General features: G+C 35.1%; 2 protein-coding genes across 9 annotated transcripts in view; both read left to right on the forward strand.

Moving 5' to 3' along the window:
* CPB2 (carboxypeptidase B2) overlaps positions 1-4651 on the forward strand; it is a 46217-nt gene extending 41566 nt beyond the window's left edge. Inside the window, exons 10-11 of the mRNA XM_068526474.1 lie at positions 241-328; positions 4306-4651. Coding sequence (XP_068382575.1) covers positions 241-328; positions 4306-4490 — 273 coding nt within the window. The 3' untranslated portion in view covers positions 4491-4651. The remainder of the gene's footprint in view (positions 1-240; positions 329-4305) is intronic.
* A 658-nt stretch (positions 4652-5309) lies between these two features.
* The window catches only part of ZC3H13 (zinc finger CCCH-type containing 13), an 87311-nt gene continuing 70668 nt past the window's right edge, over positions 5310-21952 (forward strand). For 5 of the 8 annotated variants that reach the window (XM_068526635.1, XM_068526639.1, XM_068526640.1 and 2 more), the window contains exons 1-4: positions 5310-5657; positions 11569-11694; positions 12025-12134; positions 14787-14898. In XM_068526635.1, coding sequence (XP_068382736.1) covers positions 11578-11694; positions 12025-12134; positions 14787-14898 — 339 coding nt within the window. In that variant the 5' untranslated portion in view covers positions 5310-5657; positions 11569-11577. Of the gene's footprint in view, positions 5658-8832; positions 9005-11568; positions 11695-12024; positions 12135-14786; positions 14899-21952 lie in introns of those variants that run through there. The other 3 variants (XM_068526636.1, XM_068526638.1, XM_068526637.1) reach the window with 3 other exon arrangements.

Here is a 21952-nt window from a genome sequence, read left to right on the forward strand (position 1 = left end):
GATCCTCAGAACTTATTCATCTTATAACTGGAAGTTTGTATCCTTTGACCAGCATCTCCACATTCTCCTCCCTCCGCCACCCCCAGCCCCTGGCAACAACCATTCTGCTCTCTATTTCTTCATATATACAGTTTGATTGAATAAATATATGATTGGGTTTTTGTTTATTTTTAAGAAACTTCTACCTGTCTTGTTTTAAAGCTGTACATTAACTGAAATTCCATATCCTATTGATTTCAGTCTCTAGTGGCCAGTGAAGCAGTCCATGCTATTGAGAATACTAATAAAAATACGAGATATACACATGGCAGTGGTTCAGAAAGTTTATGTAAGTATTTCTTCTTAAGATCTTAGGGGACTGTGAGGTACTAAAGAAATTTGTGTTTGGTTTTTCTGGGTGGATTTAATTTTTCCAAGTGGAATCTTTAAACATGGTCCCATGTAAAACAATCGGATTATAACAGTTAGAATTGGAAGCATAATAGCTATGACAGTACTGAACAAGGCTATATTAATACATAAATATACTAAAAAGAAACCAAAATGATACTTAAGAAATTATGCTCAGTGCTATAGAGTAGGGATTATAGAATTAGTATCACACTAGTTGAGTGAAGCAGAAAAAGTCATAAAGGGTCAAAAGAATGTTTAAGATGCCCAGGGCCACCATGTAAGGTTGTGCAGGTTGAACACTGTACAAATCTAGGAATACCATTTACATTAGATGCTTTTTAGTGACAACCTGTGTCCAAGAGTATAGCTCATGGCACACTACAGTTGAATGTCCTTTGTTTGTATCACACTGATGGGAACATGTGTGTGGCAAGCTCTTAACAAATATTTTAAATTAATTTCTGCTGGGAGATATTTATTGAGGGACTCCTTTGTATCCACAGTGGGATAACAGACAATTTTGCTCTTTTTGAAACTGGAGGGGGAGATGGGGGAAGAGAAACAGAAAATAAGCATGTAACAAGGTATCAGCAAACTATAACCCATAGGCCAAATCCAGCCCACTACTTGGTTTTGGATAGCCTGTAAGCTAAGAATGGTTTTTCCATTTCTTAAATGGTTGAAGAAAACCAAAAGAAGAATAAAATTTTGTGACATGTGAAAATTACATAAAATTCAAATTTCAGTGTCCACAAATAAAGCTTTATTCAAACACAGCCACACTCATTCATTTGCATATTGTCTATATAGCTTTCAGGACAGTGGAGTTGAGTAGTTCTGACATAGACTATGTGGCCCTCAAAGCCTAAGATATTAATTATCTGGTCCTTTACAGAAAAAGTTGGCCAATCTCCGATGTAAACAATTAAATAGTAAAATATAGTGTAATCCCATTGATAAGTGAACAACATAAGTGTATAGGTTTGAAAATGACTGCCTGAGAGAGAGGCAACTTAGCTCAGGTGGCCTGGGAAGGTCTTTCTTGGTAGGTGACATGCCTGGGAGACCTACCCAGTAAGTGGCTGCCAAACAAAGGTGTGGGAAAAAACCAGGGAGAGGAAATGGCATGTGAAAAGGCTTTGAGATAATATGTTCCAAGTCCCAGAGTTTCCTTTAACAGGTATGATTTACAGGGGGATAAAAACACATTCATATTAATAATCACATCCATATTATTTTCAATAAATTACTTGAGCACCAAAGGCTCTATTAGTAGAAAGTCCAGAATCTTCCTCTTCTTCCTCAATCATCCCAAATTATCTCAGGACAAACTGAGCCCAGATTGGTCCACATGGTATCTCTGTCTCTTGCTGTCACTGGTCTATCTCTGCCTTTGCCGACCCAGGTCCTTGCTCTGGGTCACAACTTCCTTTCCTAATTCAGAGCTTTCTTGATTCCCATCCTCTGTCTCCTATTGTTCCCCAAAGCATGACCCTAGTGCCTCAGGGCTGGAGGCGCTTCTAGAACAACTTCCTGTTTTGACGAAATCATTCCATCTCCAGGCATGCATTCATTCAATACAAATCTGTGTGTGTGTGTGTGTATGTGTGTGCGCGCGTGTACATAAGTATAAAAAAATATCTGGAAGAATAAATGCCAAATATTAATAATAGCTATCAGAAATATTTGCTGAATGAATAACAACTAATCCACTGTTGATGGATATTTTTCAATACTTCAGTATAAACAGTGCTTCAGTAAACACCTTTGTCATTAATTCAAGTATAGGTATTGGAAGGAGGAAAAATGATCACTTTGCATATTATATGATTGTCTACCTGGAAAACACAAAAATATTAGTAACAAAGAGTTGAGTAATGTGGCTGACTATGAACTAAATACATACGAATCTATAACTTACTTATATACCAAAAACAATCAGGAAGAAAGTAAAATGGAAAAAAGATACTACTGCCCCCCCCAATATACATGTATACACATGCAGACGTGTACATATAGATACATACATACATATATAGATTCATTGTTAAATGTATATATGTGTGCACACAAATCCATATGATCTCTATGAAAAACCTAGACAACTTTACTGGTGTACATAAATGAAGACAAATAAAAGGAGAAGCCCACTATGTTTTTGAGTGGAAAAGCAATACAAAAAAAAGTGCCAGTCATTCTAAATTAGTTTGTATATTTAATGCAGTCCCAATGAACACTTAAATGACTTTGAACTTCATTTGAAAGAATACATTTGGTAGAAGAGCTTGTAAAATTCTGAAAAATAAGATTAATAAGAGAGAATTTGCTCCAACCAAGTATTAAAATACATTATAAACCTGTCGTAGTTGCAGTTCTTTTTTTTTTTAATTATACTAATTATAAAGACACAAAGAAGCAATTATGGATAAACGAGAAGGTTCATTGTAAAGGAACTGAGCCTGGAAGTGACATCAATAGAAGGGAATAGTGAGTACAGAAAGACACTCAAATATATAAGATCTGGTATCTCATAAAGAAGGCATTCCAAACAGTTAAGAATGTTAGATTGTTCAATTAATAGGGTTGGAAAAACTGGTGAGTTAATTAGAAAAAAATTGTAATTAGATTACTAACATGTCTTTCTCCAAAATAAATTCCAGATACATAAAATATTTTAATATAAAAACACTGCCATAAACCAAGTTGAAGGCTAAATTACCAAATAAGAAAAAACAATTCTCCACATATTACACAGGGCTAATAACACTACCGCTGCTTTTATAAGTAATCTATAAAATGAATCAAGAAGAAAAATGAGCAAAGACAATTGATAAAAATATAAAGATGGTCAATAAATATACCAAAAAAATGTTCAACTCACTGATAATCAAACATAAAGACAATTTGATATTATTTTTCACCCACAAAATTGCCAGAAATGTATAATTCACATGGATGGTATGGGAATGGAGCATGGGCATATTCATACCCTGCTAACGTAGGTATAAATTAGTTCAGTTCTTTTGAAGGCTATTTGGCAACATGCAGCACAACTGTGAAAAGTACATACCCTTAGACTAGCAAATCTGTTTCTGGGAGAAAACATTCTAAAGAAACAAAGAAGCAATTATGTATATACAAGGATGTTCATTGTAAAGTTGTTTATATTAGAAAAAAGTAAAGCTCTCCAAATAAATAATTATTAAAATTATTTACATCCAGCTTTACAGAGCAATGCTATGAGATCATTAAAAATGATAAGGTAGGGCTTCCCTGGTGGCGCAGTGGTCAAGAATCCACCTGCCAATGCAGGGGTCATGGGTTCGAGCCCTGGTCCGGGAAGATCCCACATGCCACGGAGCAACTAAGCCCGTACGCCACAACTACTGAGACCATGTGCCACAACTACTGAAGCCCGCATGCCTAGAGCCATGCTCCACAACATGAGAAGCCACCGCAATGAGAAGCCCGCGCACTGCAACTAGAGAAAGCCCATGCGCAGCAACGAAGACCCAATGCAGCCAAAAATTAAAGAAAAAAAAAATGATAAGGTAGATTTGAACTCATTAATACATAAAGCTGACCAGGATAGATTATGTTTAGGAATGTTCCTGAATAGCTTGTATAGAATGATCTTATTTATGTAGGAAAAAAATTGTCAAAGTATGCACTGAAAAAGAAAGCACTAGAATATAAATGGTGACCATCACTCCTTGGTAGGGTTATATGGGTAATTTTTATTTTCTTCCTTAACCTGCTTTCCTTCAATCTCTATTTTCTTCCACAAATTTAGATTATTTAATAATCAGAAAAAAGCAAAGCTATTTTCATTTTTAGGAAAAAAAATCCCATCTTGTTAGTTAACTTGAAACATCTGTATTTCAAAAAGTAATTTCTTTTTTCTTTTTGTAGATCTAGCTCCTGGAGGTTCAGATGACTGGATCCATGACTTGGGCATCAAATATTCATTTACAATTGAACTTCGAGATACAGGCAGATACGGATTCTTGCTGCCAGAGAGTTACATCAAACCCACTTGTACAGAAGCTTTCGCTGCTGTCTCTAAAATAGCTTGGCATGTCATCAGGAATGTTTAATGCCCTTGATTTTTTCACTCTGTTCCCCTATTTTAATTTACTGATTCCAACCAAACCAAATCTTTGTACCAGTTTCTTTTTAAGTTTTATCAGTTTTCATAAAAGGTTTTCCCATTCCTTGGTTTTGTCAAAGAACAAAATAAATGCTACCTTAAAATTAAGGCAAGACAAGGGTTCATATTTGTTTTTCCTTTTTTTTTTTTTTTTTGAGAGGCTAGGTACCGATTTTTTTCTTTGATTCGCGACATTTGACTAGACATCTCAAGCAATTGTAATAACTACTTTCGCGCAGAGCATTGCATCCTGAACAAGAAAAGGAAAGGCTGTCACAAGTACATTAAAGATTTCTGCTCCAAATTTACAGTAAGTTTCTGCTAACGCCTTTAAAAACACACCCGTGCATTCCGTTTGCTCCACTGTAATAGGCGATGGCCGAGAAAGCAGAGGCGTGTGAAAAACAGGACAAATACCGCCTGTCACTCCAGTTCAGCTGCTCAGTAAAAACGTTGAGCGAATGAATGCAGTTATCTTCGACAACAAACGTGGCATTTTTGCATATTCACAACAGCTGTCTATTGTAAGAAATTATGTAATAAAAGGAGAAAACGCTTTCTCTTAAATTCACTGTTAATTGGGAATTTTGTCTCTCCCGGGTTCCCGGTTTCTTCTCCAGGGCTCGCTCGTTAGGCACAGGTTTTTCGATTTCGACCGCACGCCTAGGAGGCGACGTTACGCCCAGGGGGCGTGTCCACAAAGGGGCGGTGCATGCGCGCTGACGACTAATCTGGCAGCCGGAAGCTGCCTCGGTCTACAGAGGAACGGGGCAAACTCTTGACTTCCGGCGGCATTTTGAGGCGATCCTCCCAGCGGCCTGATAGTGTTTTCCTTGTCTTTTCTTACTCTCCAGTCTCTCTTCGTTCCTTTTTTTCATACGTCCCAGGCTCGCTTGACCCTGGCGAAGCGGCGGGCGGGTTCCGCTCCCTAGCCATCCCGGAGTCCCCCGGTAGCCGAGGACCGGTTCCCGGGAGCCGCGCGCGCACCTCCTTCTCGCTGTCGTCTTCCCGGGGCCAGGCGCGGGGACTGAGAGTCGCCTCCCCCGCTCCTTGGAGCGGCGGCGGCGGCGGTGCCACCTCCGGACTGCGCTTGCGAAAGGAGCTCGGCGAGGAGGTAAGTTTGAACTCCGTGAATTGGCGTGGGTACCGGGGGAAAGGCGTTGGGTGGGCCCGGGATGGGGAGGCCCCGCTTGTCCTCCATCCCTGCTTGGGTCACGCCGGAATTTTGAGCTCTCCTTGAGCATCCCACCCTTAACTCTGCAATAGATCCCTGTGCTCCTGACTGGTTTCTTGCCCTGGTTCTGATGCTGGCGAGTTCACCTAAGGGGGCAAGTGGATTCAGAATGGAGGCTTTGCTGGGTCACTACCATTTGATGTGAGCCGGGGAACTCTTGCGCGGTATTCGCATTGGTATGAGATGGAAGGGTGCCGGAGTATGGTCTTAGATTGAGAAGCTCCCTCTTTACACATTCCAGACCCGTTAGGGAAAGGTATCTTACTTTTGGTTATATTTGGTCTTGGTTATTTCCCGGCAGTGATTACGACGCAGGTCCTCGGAGTTGAGGAGTGCTACTTTATCTTCACAGTCCCTAGGTAGTTACTTTTGGCAGCTGTCGGAAACCCGGAAAGGTGGAATGAAAGGAGAGGCTCTGATGTTTGGCATTGTCTCTTTCTAAATAGCTTAAAATAATTTATGTGGCTGGAAAATTATTCAGAGTCGATATCACGTGAATGATATCGGTAGGATCGTGTTTGTGGAGCGTAGTGTCAAGCCATTCGGTTATATTCCGAGGTTTTCAGATAATTTGAACTACTTTGAAAATTATGGGCGTACGCAACCTCTTCAGGTTTTTGATTTTTTTTGAAGAAATAATTTAAAAGTTTGGAAAAATCTTCACACCTCAAGTTTTCAAAGTTTTGCCAAAAATACTGTTGCAGTAAGTGCAAATGCTTATGCAGTACAATCCATGCGTATGTATGTGGTGCCGGTTATCGGAGTCTGGTTCTGCAGTGTTTGAAATTACTGACTTTAGAACCTAAACGACAATGTTTTGGACAGTTTTGTGGACGTATCTCTAGATTTTCGAATAATTTAGAATTTAATGAAATATTTCGATTATAACCTGACAGTTTCAAAAAGAGACTAAGAATGTAGGCGCAGGTATGTAGCAATTTGTGTCTGTAAAAATAGTTGTATTGTGAAACTAAGACTTTAACTGTGGGAATCTGGGAGGATCTAGTTTTATCAGGTGCATGCCTCTTACGCGCTTCCTAACTATTGGTGATTGGAAATGAACATTAATTGCATGTTTTAAGATATGCAAATTTATCTAATTTTCATATTTGTACATTAAAACTAAAATCCCACAGGCGGATGCTATTTTACTTTCTGTACAAGTTATCAAACATTTAATAAGTTATCGGTGTTAATTTGTATTGTAATATGCACTGACATTTACATATAGAAAGCAGTTGTTTAACATTTATTTATAGAATTGGTTTTCAGTAAATTTTAGTCTTTCCTACCTCCCCCAAACCCCACTCTGCTTTTATATAGAGTTGAGTTGGAGCTTTTTCAGCAGATATTTAGAAGCAGTTGAAATGTTAACTGGTGTTGGTATATATAAAGTGTCTTCTATTCTTTTTTTGGTCGTTTGTATGTTGCAGTTCTGTTTACTTCGCTTTATAGTAGTTGCCAGCATGGGATATTCTCCCTGCATAGTCTTTTTAACAAAATGTATTTTCTGCACAATGCTATAATATTGCCTTCCTCATACCTGTGTAGTCAGTTTAGTTCTGACGATTCTGTTCTGAATTCAGTTTGAAATTGTTTTAGTCTATCTACATATGAGCAATCGGCAAGATTGTTCAAGAAAGTTCTTTTTTTTCTTAAAATAAATTGTGTTAAGAAAAAAATCGCTCACACTATGCAACAAATAAACTTAACTGTTTTTCTTTCAAAACGAAGAAATATAAATATGAAGAGGTCTTATTTTTAATATAGCACTTTTAATTTTAGAATGCCAGTGGATATTTATTCTCCTATCAGTTAGTACCAGTAATTATGTAGCTTTAATTGCTTAGTTATTTGACAGTTTCCTAATATGATGGTGCTACTTATCCAGATTAAAGTCTTTTATGCTTTCATTTATGCTACCGGAAAATGAGATCTCAAAAAGATGTAATTGTGGATTGCAGTGAGAATACTAGAACTAATATGTTTTATTGACAAGATTTTAGTAATCAAGATTCAGAAATAATTTAGAAAGAGGCCCCTGTGTTTCTCCCTTCTCAGTCATATTTATAGCATGAAGCTATGAGTACATTGTGATATTTGTAAGTTTCCAGGGGAAGGAGGACATTTCCCATTTATTAAGACTTTTTGTTGTGTCTTAATAGATTTAAACTTTGTGTCCCATGTTTTTCATTTTCTTTACGCCGCGCGGCTTGTGGGATCTTAGTTCCTCTGACCGAGGATCGAACCTGGGCCCTTGGCAGTGAGAGCTCGGAGTCCTAACCGCTGGACCGCCAGGGAATTCCCTTCATTTTCTTTTGCAGTTGAAAAAGTATTATAACTTATGATATTTATTTACTCTACAAATGGAGAAGAGAAATAGGAGAATAACTCAACAGACTTTTACAAAACACTGTCACTCTGGCTTTGCTAATGCTCGTGTTTGGGAAAGACATGATAATGTGAGTGGGAGTGTGATGGTTACTTAAAACTAAAGAATAAATTGAAAACTGAGGGAAAGCCTTCAAAGTCTCTGAGATAGGGAAGACTTTAATATTTACATTTTTATCTTATTGTTTCTAATTTTTCTCATATATTTTGAAGCATTTACTTCTTATTGAAGCCTGTTCAGATATTAATTGAAAAAGTTGTCCTCCTCTCAGTCAAATCTACATTTTATTCTTTTGTGGTTTATCTTTCTCTTTGGGCCCAAATTTTTAGAGTGAAAATTCTAATCGTCATATTAGATGGTAACATAGTTTTAAATTAATATATATGAGCAAATGTTTTTCTGGTGTACTGTAGGTTATGTGTATATATTTAGATAAATGGGATTTAAAATATTATATTTTGTATTTGCAAGTGTAAGGCATTTTATCTGTGCAAAAATCATAAATGTTTCATAATAATATTTAGATAATTTGTTGACTACTGATAGACGTTCCTAGATAGATGATCAGAAGAATTCCTGTTTCTGTCAATTAGAAAAGTTCAATTTCTGCTTTTTCTTTTTTGGCCTCAGGGTTTTTTTTCTTCTTCTTTTTTTCCTGTCTAGGCCTCCCTGTAACCTAGACCTGGTCCTGAAACTCAGTGTCATTTTAGGCCAAGGTCTGACACTGTTGGACTCTCTAAGAAAAGAGGAGAATACGTCTTTACTTCATTGCTGTTCTTCCCTAAGTTGGAAGACTCAACAGTAGCAGAAGTAAGACTCCTGGGATAATCACTATGTAGGTGAATCTTGTAGTTCTTGATGTCACCTGTAAAGGCTACTTTGTCTCTGTTGGAAGGAACTTTTTTAGTGTCAAGAATACAAGTAAAGGAATAAGATTGGATCATTAGTCCTCACTTGATTGTCTGTCGCAGTCCAAACCCTTTGAAGTCTTCAAAGCTTATGTTAGGGATCTAGGATGGGAGAGAAGCTGTGAGACCATGCTTTCCAGCAGTAGGTCAGAGGAGGAGAGGAGTGCTGATCCAAGCAACAGGTTATAGGTGGGGAAGAGAAACAGAGTTAATAATACCCGGAGCCCTCAGAAAGACAAGAAAAGAGATAATACATGACCAGTGTTTCAAGTATAATAATAAATAGCTTGTTGCCCCAATTGTGGAAAACACTACTGTTGATTTTTTTTGGAGGAGGGAGGGTGTGTTGGGAGTAGGGGCATGTTGGGGATAGAGATTTTGGGGGCACTGATAGTGGAAGGAAAAATGTAAGCTTAGGGTTACTTGTCTTGATGCAGTGTGGTGGGATGGTGTGCCTGTTTCCCAAGTTGTAGATAACTAATAATAACTAATAAGAAACTTTTAGAACACATTCATTTTTAAGTTTATTAATAAATGTTTTTAAAATTGAATTAATGAATGAGGGTTTCAATGTACACCTGTATGTTTTTATAGTAACAGATAATGAGACTTTAAAAATTTGTTTTTGTTCTAACTTTTTCCATACATTTTGTTACATGTTTACTTCTTATCGAATCTTAGTTATAAATTATAAAAAAAAGTGTTTTTCTCAGTTAAGCAAAGCTCTTCGTTTTCTAGATCTTTCTCAGCTCCACTTATCACTTATCTTGGCTTTTATTTATGTTCAGTAAGTCAAATGTACATGTGGAATTTACCAACTTTTCCTTTATAAATTCACATTTGGGCTGAGAATGAGCTCAAGAAAAGTTAAATCAAAGATTATATTACAATATTCATTCTAGTATGGAGGGTGGACCTCATAGTTCCTTACTTGATGAACAGTTGATACATAAGTGATTTTATGTTGCACAAATTCTTGTTCACTTATGTGACACTCTGTAATTTTTAAAAATTTGTAATTACTTTAAAGTTACTTTTTTTTGAATCACTAAAAATTGATTGTAATCGTAATTAATGATTACATTGTATATTAGAAAATAAGAATATACATTTTTCCAATTTACAACTACCGTATTGTATCATATCATATTTTCCTTTTGGTTCATTACCTGTTAATTTGTCAAATGTCCATATTCTTTGGACCTTTTCAAAGTGTGACTTGACAAGAAGTATCTAACTGGACCAAACATTGTAATTTTTTTTTTTAAGTTTTGCTTCTGTACTACCATGATTTAATTTCCTTTTAAGTGATAGGACCTTACTTTGAAACCACATTAAAGAGCATTTGTGAACTTTATAGAGACCAGTTCTTTACCAAGTGGAACTTTTACTTCTTTAGTTGACATCATTCATTCTAGTAACTTTTGACTACTAACAAAATTTCAACTAATATTTAGTGTATAAAGTGTGATACGGTTTAGTTCCTTTTTCTTTCTCTTAGGCAGTTCCTACCCACTTCCCACAGTAGTGTACTCTCTAGATTATTCTAGGTCTAGAATTTAACATTGTTTTCTAACATATATCATAGTGCTGTTATCTGATATTTTCATTTCTAGTTGAATCACCTGATTGTATATTTTAGTTTCTAATGTTTTATTTACTTTTGTAAAATATTTTTATAATTCGTCTTTCTTTTCTTGTTAATAATAATGGTAAATAGCCTGTTTATTTCTTTTAGCACCTTTGACTTTTATGTCAATTCAATGCAGTATAGATTATCAAAACACCTTCACTTTTTCTAGTTCTACGGCCTGTCATATTTTGAAAGAAGGTCATTTATCAACATTGAGGGTTTTGTTTTTTGTTTTTGTTTTTTGTATTATTGCAAAATAAATTTCCTGATTATGCTGTTCTTCTTTGGCTTCTGTAAGACAAAGAAAATATTTAAATAGTATTTTTCTCCCAAGCTGATTTTTGGAACATAGCTGATGTTATCACTTAAACTGTGTAAAACAAAATTTCTACTCCGACTAAAATTCTTACCTGATTTTATTTTTGGCAAAGCTTTCTTTAACCATTAACTAGTTGATGGAGAATGATAGCACAACTTTCTTTAAAAGACAGTTGTTAAATTTTGAAACAACTTTTATAAGGAACTTAGAAACTAAACGTTTTATAGTGTGTTTTCTGAAATTGAATGTACTATGGAAACTTAACTGTGTGAGTAGAATCTTACTCACTCTGTAGAAGAGGTAAAATTCTAGCCAAAAGATTCAGAATTGTTGAATCACTAATAAGGTATGTCTTAGAAGATAGTTTCTGTTTACCTCTGTTTACTTGTGACCTCTCCTATGGCTTTTTTCTTCTGAGAAAAATCCCCTGTAATTTTGCAGTGTTATCTTATCTACCATTTTATCTACTTGTAAGTTATTGGCTCAGTTATTTAAAACTGAAGAATTTTACAGTCTGCCTCTCTCTTTTTTGGTTAAAGTAGTACAAAATGTCAAAAATTAGAAGGAAGGTCACAGTGGAAAATACCAAGACCATATCTGATAGCACATCCCGAAGACCCAGTGTATTTGAGAGGCTTGGACCCAGCACTGGCAGTACAGCAGAGGTGAGTTGTCACTAGTACAGTCACAGGGGTTCTCTTGAATTCCTGTTCTTCAACTTCTTATTTATATCACAAAAGTGAATAGGTTGTTTTATTGTAGGAATATTGGTTTAGTAAATTTTTTAAAATGTGTTTCATAAAAAAGGAGTGAGATGGGCATTAGGGTTTATGGGCTTTTTTTTTTTTTGATGTTTTTATTATTTGGGGAGTAATATATCTCAGGTTAGTTGGAATTTTGATAGCATTTATTTTAATTTTGTCCCACTAGCATCTTTTTTTCCAGAAATAAATATGACTAAATATGAAATTTACATAGTAATATCTGTCTCTTAGACACAGTGCCGTAACTGGCTGAAGACTGGCAACTGCCTCTATGGAAACACATGTAGATTCGTACATGGCCCTTCACCCCGTGGTAAAGGTTATAGCAGCAATTATAGAAGGTAAATTGAGAACTTTGAATTGTTCATATACTATTAGAAGATGGCTTTTGTAACTTATCTAGTATAAAAATCTGAAATACTACCGTATATTTGGTCAGATTTTCTATTTTGGTGGTAGTCTTATCAATAGCCAAGATCGACAGGATCTTTTTAGTTGTTAATTGCAAGATTAATAAAGATGTTTGCTTTAAAATTAATTTGCTCAAAAATTTGTTTTTGTAATGTATGGCTTACTTTCGTGCCCTGCCCCCCAATTATATATTAAAGTGCTGTTTAAGACGGCAGAATTTCATGGATTTGCTTTTAGTGAGGAGAGACTACTTTCAACTCTTAAAATAGTAAAATTTAAATAAGTATAATTTTAGCTTTTTAAGATGTTGTAAATTCAAATCTTAATTACAAAAGATAATCTAATGCAAGCTCTGTAGGTTAAAATGCATTTGCCAAATCTCTTATCACAATATATTGAGGTAAAGGAAAGTATGTATTTATATGTGGATAAATGTACTACCTATTTAGAATATCATTTTTCCTTTAATAAAGGCAAGGCTAAATTAGACTTTCCTAATAAAAATCTTTTATTTTTCTTTTGGCTCCCTCATGATGATTTTGTTATGGTGTTTAAAGATGTAACATCCATAAAGATTGTCACAAAAGCAGTTTAAACTTGATGGGTAAACAACTGATTTACCTAGTCCTAAAATTGAATGTGCTGATTGCTTTGGCTTCAGCAACAGTGTAAAAACTGAACATTAGCATTTGGAGATTTCCTTTTTAGTTGTGTGAATTTTTGTGTATGTGTATAGATCTTGAAGTTTAACAGAACTTAAAATTCAAAACCTTAACATTAGCTGACTTTCTGTTCACTTAAATGTTGTACATTGTTAGGTTACTTGTGATGCTGAATACTCTGTTTTATTTGTATTAAGATTGTCATCTGTCCCTCCTGTCAATGTGGGAAAGTTAGTCTTTATAAGTTTAATACCTGTACAAACACACACATACCTGGAGAAACTGTTTCAATAATTTTAATGTTTTGCTTATATTATTACTGTACTTTTAATACATGCTTTACTTCATCTGTGACATTAACATACTCAAAATTTTTATACAAGAGATGGTTGTGAGGAAAATGGGCAGAGAAAGTTGTCTAAAATGGAAAAAAGTAGTGTCATTACTAGATTTAGAATAAAGGATTTTTTGTTATAATTTTGCTATTTTGTGCATTTGTTTTCCCCAATAACTTCCTTTGTATTTGTGTATTTTCCCTTTTTTTTGTAAGGAAGAAAAATATAGTTCATAATGTGATTCAGAGATGGAAAGAAAAGTAATATATTTCAGAAATGCTTACTTAGTCACAAATCATTTAAGTCACTGAGCATTCACTGTATGTAGAGCATTCTGTTAGGTACTGTTTAGGATAGAAACAAGTTTATAATAAACTGTCTTATTATATAAAGGAGACTAGGGCACATAAAATTTACATGTGCATCATAATTATAATTTAAAGCATTTAAGTGCTGGTTCTTAATAAGAAGTTCCATCTACCAGTTCAGCTTTAACTGTTAAAACATTTAATATAGATCTATAAAATGTGCATGTAAATGTTAATGAGATCCTTTAAAGTGAATTGACTGAAATTATTTTTTCACTAATCATGTGATTTGTGTTAATGATTGATAAAGGACTCGATTTGATTGAACAGCTATTACTTGAAATAGATGTGAATATTTTTGTAATTTGTTTATATCCTTTCAAAACATTATACACCTTTTTTTTTGGTGGCTAAAGAGGGACATATCATTCCTTAACAACTATTGCCCTCTTTTAATGGTGCTCTAGGAATAGTCTATAAAGGCAGTGTGTTTTCTACCTCTGCTTTATTTTTCTCACTTAGTGATGGTGTGAAAATAATTGAACAGCCATTTATCAAATTGCTAGTATAAATTATGAAGCTTTACCAGTGTTAAATATAAATATGTATATTTTTCCTTAATTAAAAACAAGAGTGTAAAAGCAGAGAATAAACTCATTGTTGAAAATCTTGCTTTGAATTTTTCAACTACTTTCTATTCTGAAATAATTTCAAATTTAAGAAGAGTTGTAAGAATAACATTCAAAATTCCTGTATTTGCTTTCATTCTTGAGATGCGTAAAATATTTTCACAGTTGTTGATGTCGCATCCAGCCATATACATGTATAGATGATAATACTGTTGTTTCTAGATTAATTTTGCAGTGCTGTGGGTTAAAACTTTACCTTCCTACTTTTTGCTTTCAAATATAACTAATATATTTATGTGATTCATAGGAAAACAAATTAAGCTATTAATTATAAATTCCTTTCTCTCAGCTCACCTGTAGTTTCTTATTAATATCACCAGTACCTGCCACCCCGTGGAGTTTTAATGTATGCATTTTGATTGGTACTGGGAGAAAACTTGTAAGTGATGCTCATTTTTTTTATATATTAATATATAAGCTGAAATTTATTAATTGTTTTTCTGAAGTTTAGGAGCCATGGATAGTAGAAAACTATATTTAGATTTGTGAGGTTATTTCTGTAAATATATTCTTATAAAATGTTATATAAATATAGATTTTTGTTGTTTTGTTTTGTTTTTTGTTTTGTTTTTGTTTTTTGGTTCAAAGGTCACCAGAAAGACCTACAGGGGATCTTAGAGAAAGAATGAAGAACAAGCGCCAAGATGTGGACACTGAGTCCCAGAAACGAAATACAGAGGAGTCATCCTCACCTGTTAGGGTAGGAATGAATTTCCCAAAACAAAGTTAAATTTCAGTAGTGATTTATTATTTATGTTCTATTTTAAATATTATCTTGTGTGCTAAATATATGGTAAATGTGTAATGTTGCATTACAATGTTCTATATGGATAATGTAATTTAGAGGGAAAAAGTCCTCTGGAAAAACTCATAATTCTTAACCGTTTTAGTTCTTGGTGGTAGTTAAAATGAAGGGACCTGGTTGGCAGAGCTCCAGCTGAACTTCATAGGGTTTCTGTGCCATGGTGGACATCACGAGTATTTAAATGTATTCTTAAGTTTTCAGAATTCGGCCAGCCATCGTTTCCTGCCCGCTTCCAAGAAGGGTTGAAGTGCCTTGCAGTAGAACACTTTTAAATTAAAACAGTGAAGGCAAGGCATGGTGGTGACAGAAACTGAACTAGAAAGCACATATGATCACAGAATTTAGTGGTGAAACCAAAAGAGAAGCACAATTTATGATGTAGTTTATTGATTAAAAGAAAACATAGATGTTTGTCAGGAATGGAAGTTTCCCAGATCTAATTTTTTTTTTAAAGAAATTTATCGTGCTCTTGTGTGTGCATTTGCAACGAATTTATTGAGATACAGTTCATCCATTTAAAGTGTACACTTGGGCAGCTTTTCACATATTCAGTCATGCTTCCATCACCACAGTCTATTTTAGAACAATTTCATCACCCCAGAAAGAATACCCATAACCTTTAGCGGTCATTTCCCTAGCCCCTCAGTTGACCACCAGCCCTGGGCAAACACTATTCCAGTTACTGTCACTGTAGATTTGCCTATTATGGTTATTTATATAAATGGAGTCATACAATATGTGAGTCTTTTTGTCACTAGCTTCTTTCACTTAGCATAGTGTTTTCAAGGTTCGTGAAAGATTAGGGGATGTATCAGTATTTCACTTCTTGTTTTCGCCAAGTAATATTCCATTGTATTGAGATATCACATTCTGTTTATCCATTCATCAGTCGATGAATGTTCGGGTGGTTTCCACGTTTTGGCTCTTATGAATAATGCTGCTATGAACATTTGTATACAAGTTTTTGTGTGGCCATATGTTTTTATTTCTCTTGAGTTTATATCTGGGAGTGGGATTGCTCAGTCATATGGTAACTATGTTTAACCTTTTGAGGAACTGCTAGGATGTTTTCCAAAGCAGCTGCACCATTTTAAATTCTTTACATCAGTGTGTGAGATTTCCAATACGCCACATCTTTGCCAAAATTTGCTGTTATCTAACTTTTTGATTATACCTATCCTATTGGTAATCTCATTGTAGTTTTGACTTGCATTTCCCTGATTGCTAGTGATGTTGAACATCTTCTTGTGTGCTTATTGGCCATTTGTATTTGTTCTTTGGAGAAATGTCTATTCAGATCCTTTGTCCATTTTTAGATTGGGTTGTCTTTTTATTGTTGATTTGTAAGAATTCTTTATGTATTTTGGATCCAAGTCCCTTATATATATGATTTGCAACAATTTTCTCCTATTCTGTGGGTTGTCTTTTCATGTTCTTGATGGTGTCCTTTAAAAAACAAATGTTTTTAATTTGATGAAATCCAATTTATCTATATTTTTGTTGTGCTTTTGGTGTCACATTTAAGAAACTGTCGTCTAATTCAAGGTCAGAAAGATTTATGCCTATGTTTTCTTCAAAGAATCTTAGAGCTTTAGCTCTTGCATTTAAATCTTTGATCCATTTTGAGTTAATTTTTATTTATGGTGTGAGGTAAGGGTCCAACCTCATTCTTTTGCATATGGATAGCTAGTTGTCTCGTTATAACCTTTTTACGAAAGTTACTGAATTGTATAAGCAGCAACCTCTTTGATAATTTTAGATATATAGAAGCTTTCTTTTGGCTATTTTGATTCTTGAAGAAAAGCTGTGTCACAGTTTTACATTACAGTTTGTAAAGACATCTTTGGGGACTTAAAGTAATGCAGTTTTAAGTATGTAGCTTTCTAATGTCTGATATGATACATAAAACCGTTTTAGAAATCTCATATGGTAGTTCTCAGCTGGCAGTATGTATCAAAATCCTTTTGGAGGAGAAATGGTCTTTTTCAAAATATACACGCAGGTACTTTACCCTTAATCTACTGAATTAGAATTTCTGGGTAGGGGCCGAGCGTGTGTATTGCATTTTGAAATAACTTTTTATTTCAGAATAATGAAAGGACTCCATGGTTTGCTGGTATATGTTTAACAACCACTCAGAAAAAAAGAAAGCCATACTTTGTAGGATTTACCAATTTCTTTGGTGTAAATACTCCCATCATGGTCAGTTTCAAGCTTCTAAAATGGTATCACTGAATACAGAGTTGGGAAGTGTGGGAATACACACACACAATAAATGTAATTAACCACAAGAGTAAAGTATACTAAAATATTTGGGAAGTGAGTTTTGAATAATTAGTACTGTTGTTTTTAATATTACTTATTTAATTGTTAGTTTTTATAATTTAATTTTTAGTTACAGTTTGTGCAGTTCCTAAAAATTTAACAGTTAGCTCTTGTGAGTCAGTGTGAACTGGCTCCAGCATGCCACTAGGTGGACTGTACTTAATGTAAAGGGCAGACATCTGGAATTCATATTCTGAACACATTACTTTAGGAATTGTTATTTAATGCTACTGTCAGTTTCCTTATCTGTAAAATGGAGGTGATAGCTATATTATCGTGTTGCTGTGAAGAAAATATATGTAAAACAAGAATCATGACTGACTCTTCCAATGTGACAGCTTAATAAATGGTATGTACTGGTATTAGAATAGCTCTTAGCCTTTTTTCTCAAATATAAATTGGTTTTAGGCTCTTAATAGGAGATGAATATCGGCATTGGAGATTGAGGTTTTTAACAGATATCAAAGTGTAAGTAGTTGTTGATTGTAAAGGTTTATATGTTCAGCATATCATGTTAGTAGACAGCAAAGTTGGTATTTTGTTAAGACATTTAAAGCCTGATTCTTGCTTTCCATAGATGAGATAGCCCTCAAAGGCACTTAGCTTCATGCACACCTAAGAGATAAAGTCTCAAGATTCAAGAGTAGTCAGGTTTTAGGGAATTCACTATCCAAACTTAGAGAAAACTGTTAATAAGTTAGGATACCAAGTATTAATTATTTTGAGTGCTATATCTGGCACGTGCTGATCATTTCTACAGTACATTCCCTATTGTAACATGTGTGACTCTTGATCTTCACATAATGAATTTCTATGGGAAAATCAGATGTAGTTTATGTAGGGGGCAAGTATCGCATAGGTAACATAGCATGGCTAAGATAGGATGTGTGTGATTTTCCACAAACTAATTCCACCGTTTCTCTGCTATTGACCTCAACTCCAATGTGCCTGAGGTTGATAAACCCTGAACTTGTGGAGAGACAAATTCATAAATAGGTAAACTGTAATGCTATAGACTGTGGTAGTATGTCAGAGAGAGATGAACAAAGCTCACAGTGGAGGGAATAAATAACTGCCTGGGGAACCAGAGGAAAATGACATTTGCACTGGATGTTGAAGGATAGATGGGATGAAGGAGGGAATGGGTGAGAGTCTAGGAAGAGGAAGAAAACCCAACACAATAACAATAAGGAGTTTTAAAGGACTAGTGTGTTTGAGAACCTGTGAAGCTGTGCGCCTAGAGTGAAAGAATTAATGGCATGTGTATGTGAGATGAGGGCTGAAGAGATCTATCTTGTTTACCAATTCACCTCCAGACCCTGGAACTAGTAAGTTCACTTACTGAATAAATGAGAAGTGATTCTGATGTGCAGCCATTGTTGAGAACTCCTGATGGTCTCAGGTCTGTGCTGTCCAGTGGGGCTGTTGAGCACTTGAAGTGTAGCTAGTCTGAATTGAGACGTGCTGTAAATGTAAAATACATACTGAATTTCAAGGACATAGTATGAAAAAAAGTCAAATATCTCATTAATAATTTTTTATGTTGGTCATATGTTGCATTGGCAATATTTTGGACATATTGTCTGGTCTAGGTGATCAGAACCATGCTTAACATAATGGAACTGAATTTAACATGGTGAGAGGCTAATTTGAGGTAGTGTCAGTAGGATTTGATGACCAAAAGAATGAGTGGAGGGGAGGTGTTCAGCCTAACTACAGGCTTTCCATGCTATTAACTAAGATGGAAAGGCCCCTTTTGTACGCTAGACTCATAGCATCACGGACTACTAACTTTTGGCACTGTTTTCTGTATTTGCACAAACACTAATATGCTATTTTAGAACATTTGTGAAATAATAAACGTATTTTTATGGTACTGGATACTTTCCACCAGTCTATAGAACTTTTCAAATGCAGTAATTGAATTGTGTTTTCTTCTTCTATAACAGAGACTTGTTATTTTACATAATTCGAGCACAAAATTAAAATAGCTTTGAAAGCAAAATTAGACCTGTGAATATAGAGTCAGGAGGAACATTCAAGCATTTGTTGATGATTAGGGCATGCATGTGCTATAGGGAATCTCTGTCTCTTAAGAGAAGCTTTGTGGCCACATTCAAGGAAGTATAAAATAATTCCTCGTTGTGGGAGGATATCTAATAGTTGAGGATTTAGAGATGCCCTATGAGCATCCCTTGCTCACCTGAAATCTTACCTCAGAGCAGATGGGCAATGGTCTGAGTTTATTTGTATGAATTGATCTTTTAAAACATTTTTTTTCTTTTTTAAGTTATAAAATACATTACACATTTACCATTTTAAACATTTTTAAGTGCACAGTTCTGTGGCATTAAGTATATTCACATTGTTATGCAATCTTTACCACCATCCATCTCCAGTATTTTTCATGATCTTTGTTTTTAAAGTCTTAATCTTTTTTGTCAATCTGCTTTCTCATATATGAAATTAAAACCATTGGAATAATGTTTCAACTGATCTGTGTAATATATTTAAAAATATTTTTTCTTAATCTATCATGTTAATGACCTTCTCTGGTTCCAATAATAAGTCATTTTCAGAAGTTTTTCTTTTGAGACTTCAGAATGATGTTCCCTTTTCCTTGTCCAGTATTTTTTCAAAGGTCATTTTTATCATTTCCTACCCCACCTCAACCTGATGACTTATCTTCAGAGAATCTATTTAGACTTGATATTTATCCTCGCCTCCACTCTGGATCTATTTAAGATGACTACTATGCAAATTACTTTTTCAGATCTCAGTCTTTAGCTGAATCTCAAGTTGATTATCCAACTTCCAGCCTCTTTCAGGTATTTTATAGGCTACCATTGATTTTGACTTTGCACACTACAATTGATTTTGACCTACCCTTAGTGCTTGGTTCTCTGGTATTCTGAATTGAGAACTAATTTCTAGCATGAAGCTTTCTGTCTCTGGGAACTGTACCTCCCAGAATGGATACATAATTATTAGTTTTGCTTCATAGTCCCCTACCCAGTTCTATTCCTGTCCCTCATTTCCCTCCCCCCACCACCTAAAAAAATTCCCTTGTTCTTTTTCTACATCTTGATATTTCTGGCTAGATGAGGAAAAAGTTTCACTGATAAGGAAGGAGATAGGACTATATGTGTTATAAAAAGCTGCCTCATGCAATGGAGGACTTTAACTTAGAAGGCCTTATTAACAGTTTTATAACTATCCCGAGTAAGTCTCTTGCACCAATATGTCACAAGTTATAGTGAGAACCAAGTGAGGACGTACATGTGAAAATTCTTTGGAAAGAATAAAACACAGTAAATGTAAAACAGCAAGGGTAGAGAGTCACCAAATTAAAAATTTGAGAAGTGAGTATGGGATTAAGTAGAACAGATGAGTGTTGTTTACCCATTTCAAAGGAAAAGGTTTAGAAGAGAAGGGGAAGGGTGTAAGTGGAGATACAATATATACCACCTGGTAGGAATTTGATAATGTATATATAGTACATGATTGATTACGGTGATTTTTAAATGTAGATTAAAATGTTCACTTTATATAAAAAATATGTCTTTAGCCTTGTATGATCTGCAAATGTATAATATTTTTTGATAGTATTAAAAGGAGTTCCAGTTGCCAAACCTTGGCGTAAAACAACCATTTATTTTGTTCATGGATTCTGTCAGGAAATCAGAAAGGGCACAGTAGGCATGGCTTATCTCTTCCTTTATGTCTGGAACCTCAGCTAAAGTACTAGGATGCTGGAGGTGGGAATCATTTGAAGATTTTTTCACTCCCATGTCTGGTTGTTGATGCTGGAAGTCAGCTGGAGGCCTCAGTTTCTCTCTATGTGGACCTCTTTGTATGGGTAGCACGGGCTTTTTCTCTGATGGCTAGGAGATAAAGAGGGAGAGAGCGCGCTAAAATCTGGTACTAGGTGTGCTTGTTCCTACTGGGGTGGTGTTTTTTTTAGGCCCTCTCAGCTGACAGAGCAACGAAATATATGTGTGTATACTAATTGGTGTATATGCATATATCTATAAATATTACAAGCAACCGTCTTTATCTGTATTGAGCTAAACATGAGTTCTTATTGATGTCTCTTAACTCTAATTCAGTACCACTATTATTCTTTTGTTCTTTTTTCTTTGTTTTTTTTTCCTCAAATGTCCCTTCCTTAGCTTGTGGGAGGTCTTTATATTAGATCCTGAGCTCTGTTTAAAAGTTTACTTTACAAAATGTATTCATTTTAAGTGTACCATTTGAGTCTTGACAAATGTACACACCTGTATAACCACCACCACAATGAAGATACAGAACATTTCCATCAACCCAGAACATATCTTCATGTCTTTTTAGAGTCAGTCCCCTCTCAAGCCAGGCTCCTGACAACCTCTGATCTGTCACTATGATGGAACCAGATATTATATGTTCTTGGGTCTTGGTTCTTTTAGCACAATAGTTTTGAAATGCTGCCATGTTGTAGTATGTGTCAACAGTTTGTTCCTTTTATTGTGGGTTAGTGTTTTGTTATATGGATATGTCAAGATTTGTTATCCATTCCCCAGTTGATGGACATGAGAGTTGTTTTCTGGTTATTATGGCTATTGGCCATATGGTTTTCTGGTTATTT

This window comes from Eschrichtius robustus, chromosome 18 (assembly GCF_028021215.1).
Source record: "Eschrichtius robustus isolate mEscRob2 chromosome 18, mEscRob2.pri, whole genome shotgun sequence".
Taxonomy (NCBI): domain Eukaryota; kingdom Metazoa; phylum Chordata; class Mammalia; order Artiodactyla; family Eschrichtiidae; genus Eschrichtius; species Eschrichtius robustus.